At 49.2% G+C, this 19,593-nt stretch overlaps 1 protein-coding gene across 1 annotated transcript; it reads left to right on the top strand.

Moving 5' to 3' along the window:
- Nucleotides 1–7,371: 7,371 nt before the first annotated feature.
- Nucleotides 7,372–19,242, top strand: LOC147119318 (uncharacterized). The gene is made up of 2 exons (XM_085984071.1): nucleotides 7,372–7,392; nucleotides 18,049–19,242. Exons 1-2 carry the CDS (start codon nucleotides 7,372–7,374, stop codon nucleotides 19,129–19,131), a joined length of 1,104 nt encoding a protein of 367 aa, XP_085840197.1. The 3' UTR covers nucleotides 19,132–19,242.
- The last annotated feature ends 351 nt before the right edge of the window (nucleotides 19,243–19,593 follow it).

The following is a 19,593-nucleotide window of genomic DNA, read 5'->3' as shown; positions in this document are numbered from 1 at the left end:
GTTTGCTGGGACAGTGTATAGGGGGCTTTACTCTGTATCTAACCCGTGCTATACCTTTTTCTTTTATATGTTCGTGGGATGTGGGCGTCGCTGGATGGCCCAGCATTTATTGCCCATCCCTAATTGCCCTTGAGAAGGTGGTGGTGAGTCGCCTTCTTGAACCGCTGCAGTCCGTGTGGTGAAGGTACTCCCACAGTGCTGTTAGGTAGGGAGTTCCAGGATTTTGACCCAGCGACGATGAAGGAACAGCGATATATTTCTAAATCAGGATGGTGTGTGACTTGGAGGGGAACTTGGAGTGTTCCCATGTGCCTACTGCCCTTGCTCTTCTAGGTGGAATAGGTCGTGGGTTTGGGAGGTGCTGCCGAAGAAGCCTAGGTGAGTTGCTGCAGTGCATCATGTAGATGGTACACACTGCAGCCACAGTAGGCCGGTGGTGGAGGGAGTAAATGTTTAAGGTAGTGGATTGGGTACCAATCAAGCGAGCTGCTTTGTCCTGGATGGTGACGAGCTTCTTGAGTGTTGTTGGAGCTGCACTCATCCAGGCAAGTGGAGAGTATTCCTTCACACTTCTTACTTGTGCCTTGTAGATGGTAGAAAGGCTTTGGGGAGTCAGGAGGTGAGACACTTGCCACAGAATACCCAGCCTCTGACCTGCTCTTGTTGCCACAGTATTTATGTGGCTGGTCCAGTTAAGTTTCTGGTCAATGGTGACCCCCAGGATGTTGATGTTGGAGGATTCGGCGATGGTAATGCCGTTGAATGTCAACGGGCGGTGGTTAGACTCTCGCTTGTTGGAGATAGTCATTGCCTGGCACTTGTGTGGCGCGAATGTTACCTGCCACTTATCAGCCCAAGCCTGAATGTCGTCCAGGTCTTGCTGCATGCGGGCATGGACTGCTTCATTATCTGAGGAGTTGTGAATGGAACTGAACACTGTGCAGTCATCAGCGAACATCCCCATTTTTGACCTTATGTTGGAGGGAAGGTCATTGATGAAGCAACTGAAGATGGTTGGGCCTAGGACACTGCCCTGAGGAACTGCAGCAGCGATGTCCTGGGGCTGTGACGATTGACCACCAACCACCACAACCATCTTCCTTTGTGCTAGGTATGACTTCTGCCCTGGGAGTGTTTAATGGGACAGTGTAGACGGAGCTTTACTCTGTATCTCACCCGTGTTGTACCTGCCCTGGGAGTGTTTGATGGGACAGTGTAGAGGGAGCTTTACTCTGTATTTCACCCATGTTGTACCTGCCCTGGGAGTGTTTGATGGGACAGTGTAGAGGGAGATTTACTCTGTATCTAACCCGTGCTGTACCTGCCCTGGGAGTGTTTGATGGGACAGTGTAGAGGGAGCTTTACTCTGTATTTCACCCATGTTGTACCTGCCCTGGGAGTGTTTGATGGGACAGTGTAGAGGGAGATTTACTCTGTATCTAACCCGTGTTGTACCTGCCCTGGGAGTGTTTGATGAGACAGTTTAGAGGGAGCTTTACTCTGTATCTAACCCATGCTGTACCAGGCTAGGAGAAGCACTTTGGCAGGTATGGGGAGCTGTGGCTTGTCCATGAGAGTATCTGTAGGTATCAGACCTGAAATAATCGAGAGCAATGATTGGGCATCAGCTGTGGCTCAGTGGGTAGGCACACTTGCCTCTGAGTCAAGAAGGTTGTCAGTTCAAGTCCCACTCCAGGGACTTGAGCACATAAAGCTAGGCTGACACTCCAATGCAGTGCTGAGAGAGTGCGGCACTGTCGGAAGTGCTGTCTTTTGGATGAGTTGTTGAACTGAGGCCCCATCAGCCCTCAACCAACGTCACTAAAACAGATTGTCTGGCCATTATCACATTGCTGTTCATGGCAGCTTGCTGTGTGCAAATTGGCTGCTGCATTTCCTACAACAGTGAATGTTCTTCAAATGTACTTTGATGTTGTTGTACTTCATTGGCTGTGAAGCACTTTGGGCCGTCCTGAGGTTGAGTGAGGTGCTACATAAATACAAGTCTTTAATTAACAAAGGAGAAATGGCCCAAAAATGGAACAGTCGGTAACAGGACAACAATTAGTCTCCTCTTATTGTGAGAAATCAAGGTCTCGACACACTGTGGGGTTGATTTTAACTCAGCCGTGAGGCGGGCTTTGAGGTGTGTGGGGGGTTAAAATCGCAAAACCTGGGGGTCGGGACCACCGCCCCCCCCCCCCCCGGGGCCTGGTTCCCGACCCCGAGCCATTTTAACCCAGGCGTGTCTGATGGTCCCGAATCAGTCCCGCCTCCAACAGGCGGGACTGGTCTTTAAGGCCCTTAATCAGCAATAATTGGCCTTTATAATCCCATTTCAACAGGCCCTTGCATTTTGAACCCCTTTGCCAAGTAAAACACGCCTGGTGGGGATCACGCCTGTGAAACCTGGCGTGAGCACCATTGGCTTGCTGACTATCTGCTGCAGGTCAACCATTAAAGAGATTTGATCAGTCATCATTTGCAGGTGGCAGGACTTTGTTGTTTCAGGCCTGGGGCAACTTTTACCAGGCTTAACCACACCTGTGGAAGGTTGGAGCCTCTCACACATCTCCAGTGTGACCTCCTGGGAAACCCCGCTCGCCCACTTCACTCAGCGCTTCCTCAACGGAGGCATATACCAGAAGCATGGGAGCCATTTATTTCCTTCCCTTCTGGGCATTAGATGAGCTCGAACACAAGCCACGGCACCAGCAGAACCAGGAAGAACAGCAGCAGCAACAGGAGCGCCAGGCTGCTGCTCACCCACCTGAAGCTGCACAGGCCAGAAGGGGCCAGTGCTTGGAAGTGGCTTGAGAGCACCTTGCTGCACATCAGGGGGCCATGGGGACCCGTATCTGCACTGGCAGTCCTACTCAGAAGGACTTCCATGAAGGTCTGGTTTCTCTGTTCAATAGATGCCCATCGCTCCTCAAGAGATGTCATTCTATTATGAACACGCACCATGTTTTCCATACCCTGGTGACTTATCTCCTCCATGGAGGTTGCCATCCTTTCCATGGTGATGCGTTCATGCGCTAATGACTCCACAAAGGCTCTGCTCATGTTTGCTATGGACTTCTCCATTCGCTCCACACTCGCAGCGACCCTGGAGACAAAACCTGCCAGAGACTCCTGCATCTGTTCCTGGAGTTCCAGCCCCGCTGATCTTATGGATGGACCCAGAGGCAGAGGGTCGACATGCAGCTGAGCCGAGCTGGCAGAGTCCTGCGCCCTCTGACTAGCACTCTCCACTGCTGTCCCTGTCTCCACAATCTGCTGATGCTCACTTGTGAGCTGTGATACACCAGGTGACAACACTACTCTATGTCCCGAAGGTCCCACCGAGGTGTGAGTGTCTGCGCTGGTGCTGGGTGCGCTGCATTCTGCTGATGCTGCACCCTCAGAGATTGCAGCTTCCTCTGAGGAGTCTGGATGCTCAGGCTGTTCCTCCTGGCTAGTGGGGACGGCTTGCGATGGTCCTGTGGGGAAGTAAAGGAAAGAGTCAGAGATGTGATGCCAAGGTTACATGCACATTGCATATTGCAGATGATCATAAGTCCATCTGTTAGAAGTTCAGAATCATTATCAGCGACTCATGCAATGCCAATGAGAGAGATGGAAAACTATTCTGTCACCAGCTTGCTGTGAGGCACCCGTCTGTCCATCCCCCACTTGCGCATCTTCCTCCAGTCCTATGATCTCCAGGACCGCCTCCTCCCAGGGGGTGAGGTGGGCTACTGAGGGTGGCCCTCCTCCTGTCCTGGCTTGCTCTCTCCTGTTGTGAGCTCTCTTTTCCTGCAATGAGGGAGACAAGTGGAGTTTGAGTGAGAATGAAGGAGTGAGTGTAGAGATTCCATAGCATAGATACTTAGAAGGAAACAAAGATGGAGTGAGGTTGCAAGACCAAGGGCCCTCTCTGTGTGTTGTCAGTTGTTTTCATAGCATCAGAGTGATAGGGAGTGTGAGGGCTGCATAGCCGAATAGTGATGTGAATGTGACCATAGAAAGAGAGGGAATGGATAAGGGTGCATGGATGTCAGTGTCAAGTGGGATGTGGAGGAAGAGATTGCTAAAGCTGAGTGCTGGTGAGGAAAGGCAATGGGGTGCAGATTGAGGGTGATGGCAAAGTCATACTCACTTTTCCAGTGCGGAGAAGGTTATGAAATCTCTTCCTGCGCTGAATCCAGGTTCTGCGGGTTACTGATAATGAGTTGACCTCCACAGCCACCTGGATCCACACAGCCTTGGTCTACTGGGGAGGCTTCTTCCTCCCTGAAGAAGGGAAGAGCACCTCTTTATGAGCTCCTGCTCCCTCAACTAGAGCTTGCAGGGCAACGTCATCAAACCTGGGAGCAGACCTCGGTCTCTCGATGGCCATTCTGCCTCCAGGTCCCTCCAGCATGAACGGGCAGAAGGTTGGCAGTCTGCAGAAGAAGCAAGGCTTGTTGCAGACCTTAAATGCAGCAGCAATAAAGACGTCATCGGAGGGGACTTTCAGTCATGAAAAATCCCTTTGTAAAGGCTTCCCACATGTTGGAAATCAATTGGCCAATTGAGTTAAAATTGCATCAATCTCCCACATCCATTTAGATTCGTGTGGGAAACACGAAATTCGTTAACACGACACCATCCCGCACCTGAGCTAAAATCACCCACATAGAGTCCAAAAGCGAGGAAGTTATGATGAACCTTTATAAAACACTGGTTCGGCCTCAACTGGAGTATTGTGTCCAATTCTGGGCACCGCACTTTAGGAAGGATGTGAAGGCCTTAGAGATGGTGCAGAAAAGATTTACAACAATGGTTCTAGGGATAAGGGATGAGGGACTTCAGTTATGTGGCTAGACTGGAGAAGCTGGGGTTGTTCTCCTTAGAGCAGAGAAGGTTGAGAGGAGATTTGATAGAGGTGTTCAAAATCATGAGGGTTCTGGACAGAGTAGATAGTTCATAGAAACATAGAAGATAGGAGCAGGAGTAGGCCATTCGGCCCCTCGAGCCTGCTCCGCCATTCAATGAGATCATGGCTGATCAACCAAATTCAGCACCCTGTCCCTGCCTTCTCCCCATATCCCCTGATCCCCTTAGCCTTAAGAAATATATCTAACTCCTTCATGAATATATTTAATGAATTGGCCTCCACTGCCTTCTGTGGTAGAGAATTCCACAGGTTCACCACTCTCTGGGTGAAGAAATTCCTCCTCATCTCTGTCCTAAATGGCTTACCCCTTATCCTTAGACTATGACCTCTGGTTCTGGACTCCCCGGCCATCGGGAACATCCTTCCTGCATCTAGTCTGTCTAGTCCTGTTAGAATTGTATAAGTTTCAATGAGATCCCCTCTCATTCTTCTAAACTCTAGCAAGTATAAGCCCAATCGACTCAATCTGTCCTCATACATCATACCTGCCATTCCAAGTAACAGTCTGGTGAATCTTCGCTGCACCCCCTCCATGGCAAGAACATCCTTCCTCAGATAAGGCGACCAAAACTGCACACAATACTCAAGGTGTGGTCTCACCAAGGCCCTGTACAACTGCAGCAAGACATCCTTGTTCCTGTACTTGAACACTTTCACTACGAAGGCCAACATACCATTTGCCTTCTTAACCGCCTGCTGCACCTGCATGCTTACCTTCAGCGACTGGTGCACAAGGACACCCAGGCCTCGTTGCACTTCCCCTTTTCCCAATCTATTGCCGTTCAGATAGTAATCTGCCTTCCTGTTTTTTACCACCAAAGTGGATAACCTCGCATTTATCCACATCATACTGCATCTGCCCAATCACCCAACCTGTCCAAATCATACTGGAGTTTCTCGGCATCCTCCTCACAGCACACATGCCCACCCAGCTTTGTGTCGTCTGCAAACTTGGAAATATTACATCTAGTTCCCTCGTCTAGATCATTAATATATATTGTGAATAGCTGGGGTCCTAGCACCGATCCCTGCAGTACCCCACTAGTCACTGCCTGCCACTTGGAAAAAGACCCGTTTAGTCCAACTCTTTGCTTCCTGTCTGCCAACCAGTTCTCTATCCAAGTCAGTACCTTGCCCCCAATCCCATGTGCCTTAACTTTGCACGCTAATCTCTTATGCGGGACCTTATCGAAAGCCTTCTGAAAGTCCAAATACACCACATCCACTGGTTCTCCCTTAGCTATTGTACCACTTACATCCTCAACAAATTCCAGTAGTCAAGCACGATTTACCTTTTGTAAATTCATGTTTACTTTGTCCAATCCTGTCACTGTTTTCCAAGTGCTCTGCTATTACATCTTTTATAATAGAAACTGTTCCCATTGGCGGAAGGGTCGAGAACCAGAGGACACAGATTTAAGGTGATTGACAGAAGAACCAAAGGCGACATGAGGAAAAACTTTTTTATGCAGCGAGTGGTTAGGATCTGGAATGCACTGCCTGAAAGGGTGGTGGAGGCAGATTCAATCACGGCTTTCAAAAGGGAATTGGATGAGTACCTGAAGGAAAAAGAATTACAGGGTTACGGGGAAAGGGCGGGGAGTGGGACTCGCTGAAGTGATCTTGCAGCGAGCCGGCACGGGCTCGATGGGCCGATTGGCCTCCTTCTGTGCTGTAACCATTCTATGATTCTATAAAATATTAGAAAGTTTGTGCCACAGAAGCACGAGGTTTATCTGCTTTTTTTGATGAATTTAAAAAGTCTCTATTAAAACCTGAGCCAGTGTGTTGTGAGACAAAGAGCCTTGTGTCCAATAAGGGGAATAAAGGCCCACAGCCTCCCCTGGCCCCAGGCCCTGAACAAGGGACTGGAGAAACTCGCTGGCCTGCGGATCAGACAATCAGCCGGCGCTACTCCCGCCCCTCGGGCTTCCCGATTGGTTGGAGGACCCGCCGCCGGCTCGCTCCGCCAGCCCCGCCCCGCGCGCTCCCTATTGGTCGAAAGCTCCCGTCAATCAGGCCGTGGGCCCGGATCACGTGTACCCGAGGAGATCACGTGCTCAGTCCAACTGACGCCGTTCGGTCCGGGGCCTCGCGGGCTCTCAGGTTTTTCTATTTCTCTTTATTCTCTCCCGATCCACCCCTCCCCCCCACCCCGCGCGATTCTCCACCCAATCGGAGCGGAGAAAACTCACTTTGCGTCACCGATCGCGACTCTGTAACCAACACCAAGGCTTTTCCCCGAATGCCCCGCGCCGACTCCGTCCGACAGCATCCCAGTGCGCAGGCGCAGCTCCGTGTGGGGGCGGGAGGTTGGTCTTTGGGCATGCGGAGTTATTACCCTTGGTGACCGGGAGGGGTCGCTGTGCCGGACTCGGCCCAAACCGCCGCACTCGGCCCAAACCGCCGCTCCGCGTGCGCATGCGCGGACTATCGTCTGTCAATCAACCATGAGCCAGAAGAGGGAGCTGGTGAGACCAGTGAAGAAAGAAAGACTTGCATTTCTATAGCGCCTTTCACCACCAACAGATGTCCCAAACTGCTTTACAGTCAATGAAGTGTAGTCACTGTTATAATGTAAACATAGAAGATAGGAGCAGCAGTAGGCCATTCGGCCCCTCGAGCCTGCTCCACCATTCAATGAGATCATGGCTGATCATCCAAACTCAGTACCCTGTCCCTTGCCTTCTCCCCATATCTCTTGATCCCTTTAGCCTTAAGAAATATATCCAACTCCTTCTGGAATATATTTAATGAATTGGCCTCAGCTGCCTTCTGTGGTAGAGAATTCCACAGGTTCACCACTCTCTGGGTGAAGAAATTCCTCCTCATCTCTGCCCTAAATGGCTTACCCCTTATCCTTAGACTGTGACTCCTGGTTCTGGACTCCCCCGCCATCGGGAACATCCTTCCTGCATCTAGTCTGTCTAGTCCTGTTAGAATTTTATAAGTTTCAATGAGATCCCCTCTCATTCTTCTAAACTCCAGCGAGTATAAGCCCAATCGACCCAATCTCTCCTCATACGTCATTCCTGCCATCCCAGGTATCAGTCTGGTGAATCTTCGCTGCATCCCCTCCATGGCAAGAACATCCTTCCTCAGATAAGGTGACCAAAACTGCATACAATACTCAAGGTGTGGTCTCACCAAGGCCCTGTACAACTGCAGCAAGATGTCCTTGTTCCTGTACTCAAACCCTCTCGCTACGAAGGCCAACATACCATTTGCCTTCTTAACCGCCTGCTGCACCTGCCTGCTTACCTTCAGCGACTGGTGCACAAGGACACCCAGGTCTCATTGCACTTTCCCTTCTCCCAATCTATTGCCGTTCAGATAATAATCTGCCTTCCTGTTTTTGCCACCAAAGTGGATAACGTCACATTTATCCACATTATACTGTATCTGCCATGCATCTCCCAATCACCCAACCTGTCCAAATCATCCTGGAGTTTCTTGGCATCCCCCTCACAGCACCCAACTTTGTGTCATCTGCAAACTTAGAGATATTACACCTGGTTCCCTCGTCTAGATCATTTATATATATTGTGAATAGCTGGGGTCCTAGGACCGATCCCTGCGGTACCCCAGTAGTCACTGTCTGCCACTCGGAAAAAGACCCGTTTATTCCAACTCTTTGCTTCCTGTCTGCCAACCAGTTCTCTATCCAAGTCAGTACCTTGCCCCCAATGCCATGTGCCTTAACTTTACATGCTAATCTCTTATGCGGGACCTTATCAAAAGCCTTCTGAAAGTCCAAATACACCACATCCGCTGGTTCTCCCTTATCTATTCTACCAGTTACATCCTCAAAAAATTCCAGTAGATTAGTCAAGCACGATTTACCTTTTGTAAATCCACATTGACTTTGTCCGATCCTGTCACTGTTTTCCAAGTGTTCTGCTATTACACCTTTTATAATGGACTCTAGCATTTTCCCCACTACCGATGTCAGGCTTACCGGTCTGTAATTCCCTGTTTTCTCTCTACCACCTGACAGTCCCGCCATCCCAGGAATTGATCTTGTTGAACCTTTGTTGCACTCCCTCTATGGTAAGTATATCCTTCCTTAGGTAAGGAGACCAAAATTGTAGACAGCACTCCAGGTGTGGTCTCACCAAGGCCCTATATAATTGGAGTAAGACTTCTTTAGTCCTGTACTCAAACCCTCTTGTAATGTCAATCAACCATCAGCTAGAAGAGGTCGCTGGTGAGACCAGTGAAGAAAGAAAGACTTCCATTTATATAGCGCCTTTCACCACCACTGTTGTGTCTGTACCTTTAAGGGAAGAACTGGTTTTAGACTGCAGTACCGGCAGTGACCACCCCTGTATAAAAGGCCCTAGCAGGCTTCTGTATTTCAGTCTGGCGTTGCCCTCCTGTTCAGTAAAGTACCTGTTAAACTGTTCTCCCGAAATCCGTGTATTATTGAGGCGCGGACTTTACAGTGGCGACGAGTAAGTTCGAACTCACCTGCAGTGTTGCATCATCTCACGGGGATCTCACCCTGAGAGGAGGTTTCTTGGAGGTCGTAGTCTGAGCAACGGGCGTCGACCGCGGGCAACCGCCCAAAGGATTCATCACTGTTCGGAGAATTGCGGGAGAGGCTGTGGAGAGCTGTGCTTGGCTCCCCAGTTAAGGTGTTCCAGCAAATCGTGCTGGTAGCAGGTAGTGCGCTGACCCTTCTGGACTGCGGCGGGCTCAAGCTCGATCGAGCGGCTCTACAAAATGGGCCGCGCAACGTCGCCGGGAAAAGAAAACAAGAGAGAGAGGGTGGAGCGCACAGGGCGCGGTCGGTGCTCAAGAACCGGGCAGCGGAGAGAAAATAAACGGGGGGAAGGAAAGCGAGACGTGCCGAAGCCGCGGGTCGCCGCCATTACCCTGTAGAACGCTAGGAGCAGTGTAGCAGCAAGGGGATGAAGGAAAAGCATGGGAGGCGCCATTTTATCCCATTGGGGAAGAAGGAAAAGCGCGGGAGGTGCCATTTTATTCCATTGAGGAAGAAGAAAAAGCGCGGGAGGCGCCATTTTAAATCACCCAAGATGCCAAAAAGTGGCAGTATCACTGCTTTCGACAACGAGGTAGAAGACTGGACCACGTATGTGGAAAGAATTGAAGTGTACTGCAAGGCAAATGAGGTGGCCGATGGAAAGAGGGTGTCGGTATTATTGAATTTGATGGGCGCGAGTACGTACGGCCTATTGCGGAATTTAATTACCCCAGCTAAACCAATGGAGAAAAGTTTTGAGGAGATTGTTAATATCTTACAGGAACACCTAAACCCTACACCGCTGCTGATAGCAGAAAGATTCAAGTTCCATAAAAGAAACCAGCACAAAGATGAGAGCAATGCTGACTATCTTACGGAATTACGCAAGTTATCGAAGCACTGCCAGTTCGGAGCAGGACTGGCAGACACCTTACGGGATAAGTTTGTCTGCGGGCTCCAGAGTGAAGGAACCCAGAGACGACTACTTTCGAAAAAGGACCTGACGCTAGAACAGGCTTTCAGCGTGGCAGTATCCTACGAAGCAGCAGCACGGGGAGCTGCGGAAATACAACAGAAACCACAAGAATACAGCGCTAACGAAATGGCGTATGGAGCAGAAAAGTGCTTTCGCTGCGGCAGAACAACCCATGATCAGAAGGACTGCTGGTTTAAGGACAAAGTATGCAGGCAATGCGGAAAAATGGGACATATAGCAAGAGTCTGCAGGTCGGGAAAGAAAACCAACACGACAAGAACTACTAAGGAACAGTACAGGAAAGTAAAGAAACTGACAGACAGTAGTTTGGAAGATCAGGAGAGTGATAAGGACTCCGGGAGCAGGACACTAAGTTGTCTAAAGTTACACAACATGATCGCAAAGGAGGATCACCGAACCATTTGGGTCACCCTCATGATAGCAGGGTCCCCAGTAAAGATGGAATTGGACACAGGATCAGCCCTAACTGTCATGAATCGACGAGACTATGAGCAGCTATTCTCACACATACCCTTAAAGGACACGTCCATTGTATTGAAGACATACACGGGGCAAAAGGTCTACCCCAGAGGAAAAATAAGGGTGCCAGTTAAATATAACGGCAAGGAAACACAGAAACTATATATGTATATACTACGAGACGGAGGACCACCATTATTGGGATGTGAATGGATCCGGAAAATACAATTGGATTGGCATTCCATTCAGGCGCTAACTGTGACTGACAAAAAGGATGATGACGTCGCACCTGGACGTCTGTCACAAATTCTATCTGACACGGAAGAGGTGTTCCAACAAGGACTTGGGACTCTAAAAGGAGTAACGGCAACCATAAAGATTGAAGATAACGCAAACCCAAAATTTTTTAAGGCCAGACCGGTGCCATACGCGATCTGCCCAGCCATTGAAGCTGAACTGGAGAGTCTGGAGCATTCGGGTGTGCTGTCAAAAGTGGACTGGAGCGAGTGGGCCACACCCATCGTTCCTGTAATGAAGAAAGCATTGAGCAGCTCGCCTGGGGAGCCAAAGAAGGTTCGCATCTGTGGGGACTTCAAGGTGACTGTGAATCCAGTCCTGCACACAATACAGTATCCACTTCCGCGGATAGAAGATATTTTCGCCTCACTATCTGGAGGGAAACGTTTTACAAAAATTGAACTGGCCCAAGCGTATCTACAAATGGAGGTGGAAGAAGCATCTAGAAAGTACCTCACGATAAACACTCACAAAGGCCTTTACCAGTACAATCGACTGGTATTCGGGGTAGCATCAGCCCCGGCTATTTGGCAGAGGGCGATGGAACAAGTCCTGCAAGGGATCCCGGGGACCCAGTGTTATTTGGACGACATCCTGGTTACGGGCGAAAATGACAGTGAACACCTTGCCAACCTGGAGCAGGTGCTCACGAGATTACAGGAATATGGGCTACGAGCCAACCACCCCAAATGTGAGTTCTTCAGGAGACAAATCTCGTATTGTGGCCACATGATTGATGAGGAAGGGTTGCATAAGTCGCCGGACAAGATTGAGGCTGTAGTCAAGGCTCCAGCACCGGAAAATGTGTCGCAACTGAGGTCGTTCCTCGGGTTGGTGAGTTACTACCATAAGTTCTTGCCGAATTTATCTACAATTCTGCACCCACTGAACGCCCTGCTGCAAACTGGAGTAACATGGAAATGGAGTGATGAGTGTAAGCATGCCTTTCAGGAATGTAAATGCCTAATCACTTCAAAAGAAGTATTGGCCCACTACAACCCAACACTACCGATTCGGTTGGCATGTGATGCGTCACCCTACGGCATTGGAGCGGTGCTGTCACACAAATTCCTTGACGGTTCAGAGAGGCCAATAGCCTTTGCGTCGCGCTCGCTAACTTCAGCCGAGCGTAACTATGCCCAGATTGACAGGGAGGCCCTCAGCCTGGTGTGGGGGGTGAAGAAGTTCAATCACTATCTGCACGGGCAGAAATTCACCCTACTGACTGATCATCAGCCCCTGGTCGCCATTTTTAACCCAAAGAAGGGCGTTCCGGTGATGACGGCGCAACGGCTGCAAAGATGGTCACTTTTTCTAGGGACACATCAGTACGACATAGAGTACAAGGGTACGAAACAGCATGGAAACGCTGATGGGCTGTCGCGCCTGCCATTGCCTACGGTAGAAGAAGCACCTGCAGTGGACCCTGTTGAGATATTCCATGCGACCATAGTCGAATGTTTGCCTGTTACAAACTCAAGTATAGAGAAGGAAACCCAAAATGACCCGACACTCTCTCGGGTCTATGATTTGACGGTGAAGGGATGGCCAGCATATGGCGACTCACTGTTGCCAGCATTCTCGCCAAGGAGAGAACAGCTGTCAGTGTGCCGGGGAACCTTGATGTGTGGATCCCGAGTGGTAATTCCACCTAAGTTGAGAGATAGAGTGCTCAATGAGCTTCATGAGGGTCATCTGGGAGGGGTAAAAATGAAGAGCCTAGCCAGGGCGTTTGTGTGGTGGCTGGGAATCGATAAAGAAATTGAGGATATGACCAAGAGATGCACAGGATGCCAGAAGGTCCAAAACGCTCCACCACAGGCCCCGCTACATCCATGGGAGTGGCTCTCATCTCCATGGCAATGGGTACACATTGATTTTGCTGGTCCATTTATGGACTCAATGTTTCTAATCGCTGTGGACGCCCATTCGAAATGGCCAGAGGTCATTAAAATGTCCTCCACCATCACGGAGAAAACTATTGCAGTCCTAAGGACCATCTTCGCCAGGAATGGCTTGCCAGAACAGATTTGCTCCGACAATGGGCCACAGTTTGTGTCTGAGGATTTCCGGAGGTTTCTGAGGAATAATGGGGCGAAACATTACACATCTGCCCCATATCATCCAGCCACAAATGGATTGGCTGAGAGGTTTGTTCAGACCTTTAAAAAGGCCATAAAGGCAATGTATAATGATGACATACCACTACAACACAAGGTGGATAATTTCTTGTTTGCTTACTGGAATGCGACACATGCAGTCACCAACCAAGCTCCAGCCGTACTGTTCCTCAACCGAAGGCTAAGATGCCGCCTGGATTTGCTCAAACCAAACATAAGACGAGATGTTGAGGATAAGCAATTCCAGCACATAAATGAGAAGCCAACCAGGAGCTTCAAGATAGGGCAACCAGTCTTGGCCCGCGACGACCGAACAGAAAAATGGCAACCAGGAATGATATGCACACAGCAGGGACCACTAATGTACACAGTGGACGTTGGAGAGAGCATCGTGAGACGCCATGCTGACCAGATTCTGGAGTCACAGGAACAAGCCAAATCCATACCACGAGAAAGTGCACCTGGTGATGAACCCGAAGTACAGATTGCGTCTACCTCAGAAGCAGTGGTATTGGAAGCTGACGAACCAACCAATGACAATGAACCAGAATCAACTCCGCCGCAAGAACAGGATACTCGAGAAAGGCGCTATCCAGTCAGGATCAGGAAGCCTCCTCAAAGACTGAACTTATAAATGATTATTTCAGTTGCTGTATATAGTATCCAGAAAATTGTAATTAGTTATTATTTAGTTGTTAAATGAATGTTATGTACTGTTTATCTAAAAGGGGAGGATTTGTTGTGTATGTACCTTTAAGGGAAGAACTGGTTTTAGACTGCAGTACCAGCAGTGACCACCCCTGTATAAAAGGCCCTAGCAGGCTTCTGTATTTCAGTCTGACGTTGCCGTCCTGTTCAGTAAAGTACCTGTTAAACTGTTCTCCCGAAGTCCGTGTATTATTGAGGCGCGGACTTTACAACCACCGGACGACCCAAAGCGCATTACAGCCAATGAAGTACTTTTGAAGTGTAGTCACTGTTGTAATGTAAGAAACACGGCAGTCAATTAGCGCACAGCAAGCTCCCACAAACAGCAATGTGATAATGACCAGATAATCTATCTTTTTATGTAGATTGAGAGATAAACATTGGCTCGGAGACTGGGGATAACTGCCCTGCTCTTTCCTACATTACAACAGTGACTACTTCATTGTAGTATTTCATTGGCTGTAAAGCACTTCAAGACATCTGCTGGTCATGAAAGCACTATATAAATGCAAGTCTTTCTTTCTTGAAATAATGCCGTGGGATCTTTTACATCCACCTGAGAGAGCAGACAGGGCCTCAGTTTAACGTCTCATCCGATAGACGGCACCTCCGACAGTGCAGCACTCCCTCAGCACTGCACTGGAGTGTCAGCCTAGATTTTTGTGCTCAAGTCTCTGGAGTGGGACTAGAACCCACAACTTTCTGACTCAGAGGCGAGAGTGCTACCAACTGAGTCACAGCTGACACTAAAGAACAAGCAGTTCTGACGAAAGGTCATCGACCTGAAACGTTAACTCTGTTTCTGTCTCCGCAGATGCTGCCTGACCTGCTGAGTATTTCCGGCATTTTCTGCTTTTATTAAAGAAACAAGGGAGTGATTGCTGACAGGAAGAATGTTGGGTCGTCCTGCGCATGCGCACCTCCCTGGTGTCTGAGGCGAAACATCGACTCGCCCCCACCTGAGCCGCGCACACGTACCAGATATTGTGGCTCCACATGCGCGCCCGATGTTCCAACCGCGGGGTTTTGTGCACTGAGCATGCGCGTTGCGGACCAATTGGGACGGGCGATTGTGGAGCAGGAGAGAGAGCGCGAGGGCCATGAGGCGCGTGCCCGGGACTCAGCGTCAACAGAGCGCTTTCTGGAGCGCCGGGGCTTGTGGGTATTACAGCCGCCATTACTGCTGATCCTTTCAACCAACCTGTGCAGCAGCTGGGGCCTGAAAATCAGCTTCACTGCCCCTAGGTTCGGAAAGGGGAAAATTAAACAACAGTTTGTCTCTGATCCTTTTCTGATCACAATTTACAGGGTTATAGAAGTGGAGCAGTTACAGGCGGGAAGCTCAGACCAAACATCACGTCAAGATCTGACAGAGTCGCTCGATTCATCAGGACCTGAATATCATCGGCCTTTGCACATGGAAGGAGAAAGCAGCGATCGCAGCGATGACAAACCGCACACGTGTTCGGTGTGTGGACGCGGATTCAGCCGATTGCCTGACCTGGCAAGACACATGCACCGTCACACCGGGGAGAAACCGGGTAAAGGTGGGAACGGTGGGAAGGGAGTCAGTTCCCTATCTGCAATAGAAGTTCAACGACGCAGTCACACCAGGGACAGTCCGTTCACCTGCTCCATGTGTGGAAAGGGATTTGTTTGTTCATCCCACCTGCAAACACACCAGCGAGTTCACACTGACGAGAGACCATTTCAGTGTTCTGACTGTGGGAAGAGCTTTAAAAGCTCCGGGGAGCTGAAGCATCACCAGCGAGCTCACACTGATGAGAGGCCGTTTCAATGTTCTGAGTGTGGGAAGAGCTTTAAAAGCACCAGGGATCTGAAGGGACACCAGCTTGTTCACAATGACGAGAGACCATTTCAGTGTCCTAACTGTGGGAAGAGCTTTAAAAGTGCCAGGGATCTGAAGGAACACCAGCGAGTTCACACTGATGAGAGACCATTTCAGTGTTCTGACTGTGGGAAGAGCTTTAAAATCTCTGGGGAACTGAAGCGACACCAGCTTGTTCACACTGACGAGAGACCATTTCAGTGTCCTAACTGTGGGAAGAGCTTTAAAAGCACCCAGGAACTGAAGGGACACCAGCGAGTTCACACTGATGAGAGACCATTTCAGTGTTCTGACTGTGAGAAGTGCTTTAAAAGCCCCGGGCATCTGAAGCGACACCAGCGAGCTCACACTGATGAGAGACCATTTCAGTGTTCTGACTGTGGGAAGAGCTTTAAAAGCCCCGGGGAACTGAAGGAACACCAGCTTGTTCACACTGATGAGAGACCATTTCAATGTTCTGACTGTGGGAAGAGCTTTAAAAGCCCCCAGGATCTGAAGGGACACCAGCTTGTTCACACTGGGGAGAGACCATTTCAATGTTCTGACTGTGGGAAGAGCTTTAAAAGCCCTGGGCATCTGAAGCAACACCAGCTTGTTCACACTGGGGAAAGACCATTTCAGTGTTCTAACTGTGGGAAGAGCTTTAAAAGCCCCGGGGAACTGAAGGTACATCAGCTTGTTCACACTGATGAGAGACCATTTCAATGTTCTGACTGTGGGAAGAGCTTTAAAAGCCCCGGGAAACTGAAGGAACACCAGCTTGTTCACATTGATGAGAGACCATTTCAGTGTCCTGACTGTGGGAAGAGCTTTAAAAGCCCCGGGGAACTGAAGGGACACCTGCTTGTTCACACTGGGGAGAGACCATTTCAGTGTTCTGACTGTGGGAACAGCTTTAAAAGCCCCTGGGGTCTGAAGCAACACCAACTTGTTCACACTAACGAGAGACCATTTAAATGTTCTGAGTGTGGGAAGAGCTTTAAATGCCCCCAGGAACTGAAGGTACACCAGCGAGTTCACACTGGGGAGAGACCATTTAAATGTTCTGACTGTGGGAAGAGCTTTAAAAGCCCCCAGGAACTGAAGGGACACCAGCTTGTTCACACTGGGGAGAGACCCTTTCAATGTTCTGACTGTGGGAAGAGCTTTAAAAGCCCCCAGTATCTGAAGCAACACCAGCGAGCTCACACTGATGAGAGACCCTTTAAATGTTCTGACTGTGGGAAGAGCTTTAAAAGCTCGAAGAACCTTAAGAGTCACCAGCGTCTTCACACTGATCATCGAATCTAACAGCACAGAAGGAAGTGATTCGGCCCATCGTGTCTGTGCCGGCTCTTTGAAAGAGCTGTCCAATTTAGTCCCAAACCCCAGCTTTACCCTAGAACTCTGCAAACTAGTCCTCTTCAAGTACATGTCCAATTACTGTTTGAAAGTTCCTGTGGAACCTGATTCCAGCATCCTTTCAGATGGTGCGTTCCAGATCTTGCAACCCTCTGTGTGTAAAAAATTCTCCTCATTTCCCTCTAGTTCTTTTAGCAACTATTTTAAATCTGTGACCTTTGGTTACCAACCCACTTACCAGAGTGAAGTTTCTCCCTACTTGCTCGATCAAAACCGCTCATCATTTACACGCCGCCATCTTGGTGGAGCGAAGACAGACCAGTTCCACCTGCGGCACGGCGCATGCGCGGCCATCTTGGTACAGGAACAGAGAGTGGGCGGGGCTTCGGGTCCCAGTGACCAGGAGAGACAATCATTGACTCATTGATTTTATTCTCACTCTGCACACAGCGGGTGTAGAACTGAACCCAACCAGAGGAGAGGGAGGGGGAAAACTGGAAGTGGAGGAACGAAATGTTGGAGATGGTGCGATGGGTTTGGATTTCAGCACAGGGAGGAGGGAGAGTGTGTGGGACGGGGATTTACAGCTGTGGGGGAACAAGAGAGGAAAGAATGTTCCATAGAAATTAGAATTGTCTGTTCTGAATTTCTATCCTGTACTTCCAGTGATGGCTTTTGTAAACTCCTTTTACAGGGTATTAGAAGGGGAGGATTTACAGAGGGGAATCTCAAACCAAACATCACATCAAGATCTGACAGTCACTCCATTCATCAGGACCTGAATATCATCGGCCTTTGAATGTGGAAGGAGGAATGTTTGTCTGTTCTGTCTGTGGGAAAAGATTTCAAACATCAGTGTGACTGGAAAAGCACCGAGACACCCACTCCCAAGTGAGAGTGTTCCAGAGCACTGACTGTGGAAAAAGCTTTAACCAGTTACACAACCTGAAAAAACATCGCACCATTCACAGCGGGGAGAATCCGTACACATGTTCTGTGTGTGGACGAGGCTTCAACCGATCGTCCAACCTGGAGAGACACAAGGACACCCGCACCACGGAGAAACAGTGGAAATGTGGGGACTGTGGGAAGGGATTCAATTATCCATCCAAGCTGGAAACTCATCGGCGCACTCACTCCGGGGAGAGGTCGTTCACCTGCTCCGTGTGTGGGAAGGGATTCGCAGAGTTATCCAAGCTCCAGATACACCAGCGAGTTCACACTGGGGAGAGGTCGTTCACATGTATTGAATGTGGGAAGGGATTCACTCAGTCATCCAGCCTCCATAGACACCAGCGAGTTCACACTGGGGAGAAACCGTTCTCCTGCTCCGTGTGTGGGAAGGGATTTGCAGAGTTATCCAAGCTCCAGATACACCAGAGAGTTCATACTGGCAAGAGGCTGTTCACGTGTATTGAATGTGGGAAGGGATTCACTCAGTTATACCATCTTCAGATACACCAGCAAGTTCACACTGGGGAGAGGCCGTTCACCTGCTCTGTGTGTGGGAAGGGATTCACTCAGTCATCCCATCTTCTGACTCACCAACTTGTTCGCACTGTTAAGAGACCATTTAGATGTTCTGACTGTGAGAAGAGCTTTAAAAACACAAGCGACCTGCTGACCCACCAACGCACTCACACTGAGGAGAGACCATTCACCTGCTCTGTGTGTAGGAAGGGATTCACTCAGTCATGCACTCTGCTGAGACACCAGCGAGTTCACACTGAGGAGCGATCTTTCACCTGCTCTTATTGTGGGAAGGTTTTCACTTGGAAGTCTAACCTGCTTAATCACCAGCAAGTTCACACTGGGGAGAGGCTGTTCACCTGCTCTGTGTGTGGGAAGGGATTCACTCAGTCATGCGCTCTGCTGAGACACCAGCGAGTTCACCAGCGATTGCAGAGGTTGGATTCTGCTGTTATTGCTGCTGTTAATCACATCCAGGACTGAACCATGTTCACTCTGGCAATTGGGCTTTGTTTCTGCTGATGTTAATAACTAGAATAACTGGGCTTGAGATTAATATTCTGGACAAATATTAAATAAATCAGCTTTGTTTTAAATCAACAGTGTGTCTAATATTTGATTTCTACATGATAAGAGGAGACTAATTGATGTTCTGTTACTGACTCTTCCATTTTTTGGGCCTTTTCTTACTCTAGATTATTTTAGTTCTCATCTAGTTCACCTTCTACCACATCAAACCCCAAACTTGTTCCATTTGTGTACACGGCTTGTGGGCGTCATAGACTGAACTGTAGTGTCTCACTTTACACTCATCTGAAATTCCTTTGAACCACCCCTTTACAGAACTACCTTGCATAAGATTTGAAATCTGTTATTTTCTGCATCATTTAACATCTGTTGGATCCGATTTAAAAAAAAACTCCACACATACTGCATGTGACAGCC

The sequence above is a fragment of the Somniosus microcephalus genome, chromosome 4, assembly GCF_052327205.1.
Source record: "Somniosus microcephalus isolate GS21.2 chromosome 4, FLI_Smic_1.0, whole genome shotgun sequence".
Classification (NCBI taxonomy): domain Eukaryota; kingdom Metazoa; phylum Chordata; class Chondrichthyes; order Squaliformes; family Somniosidae; genus Somniosus; species Somniosus microcephalus.
The sequence above is the reverse complement of the archived record's forward strand: the minus strand, read 5'-3'. Positions and strand labels throughout refer to the sequence as shown.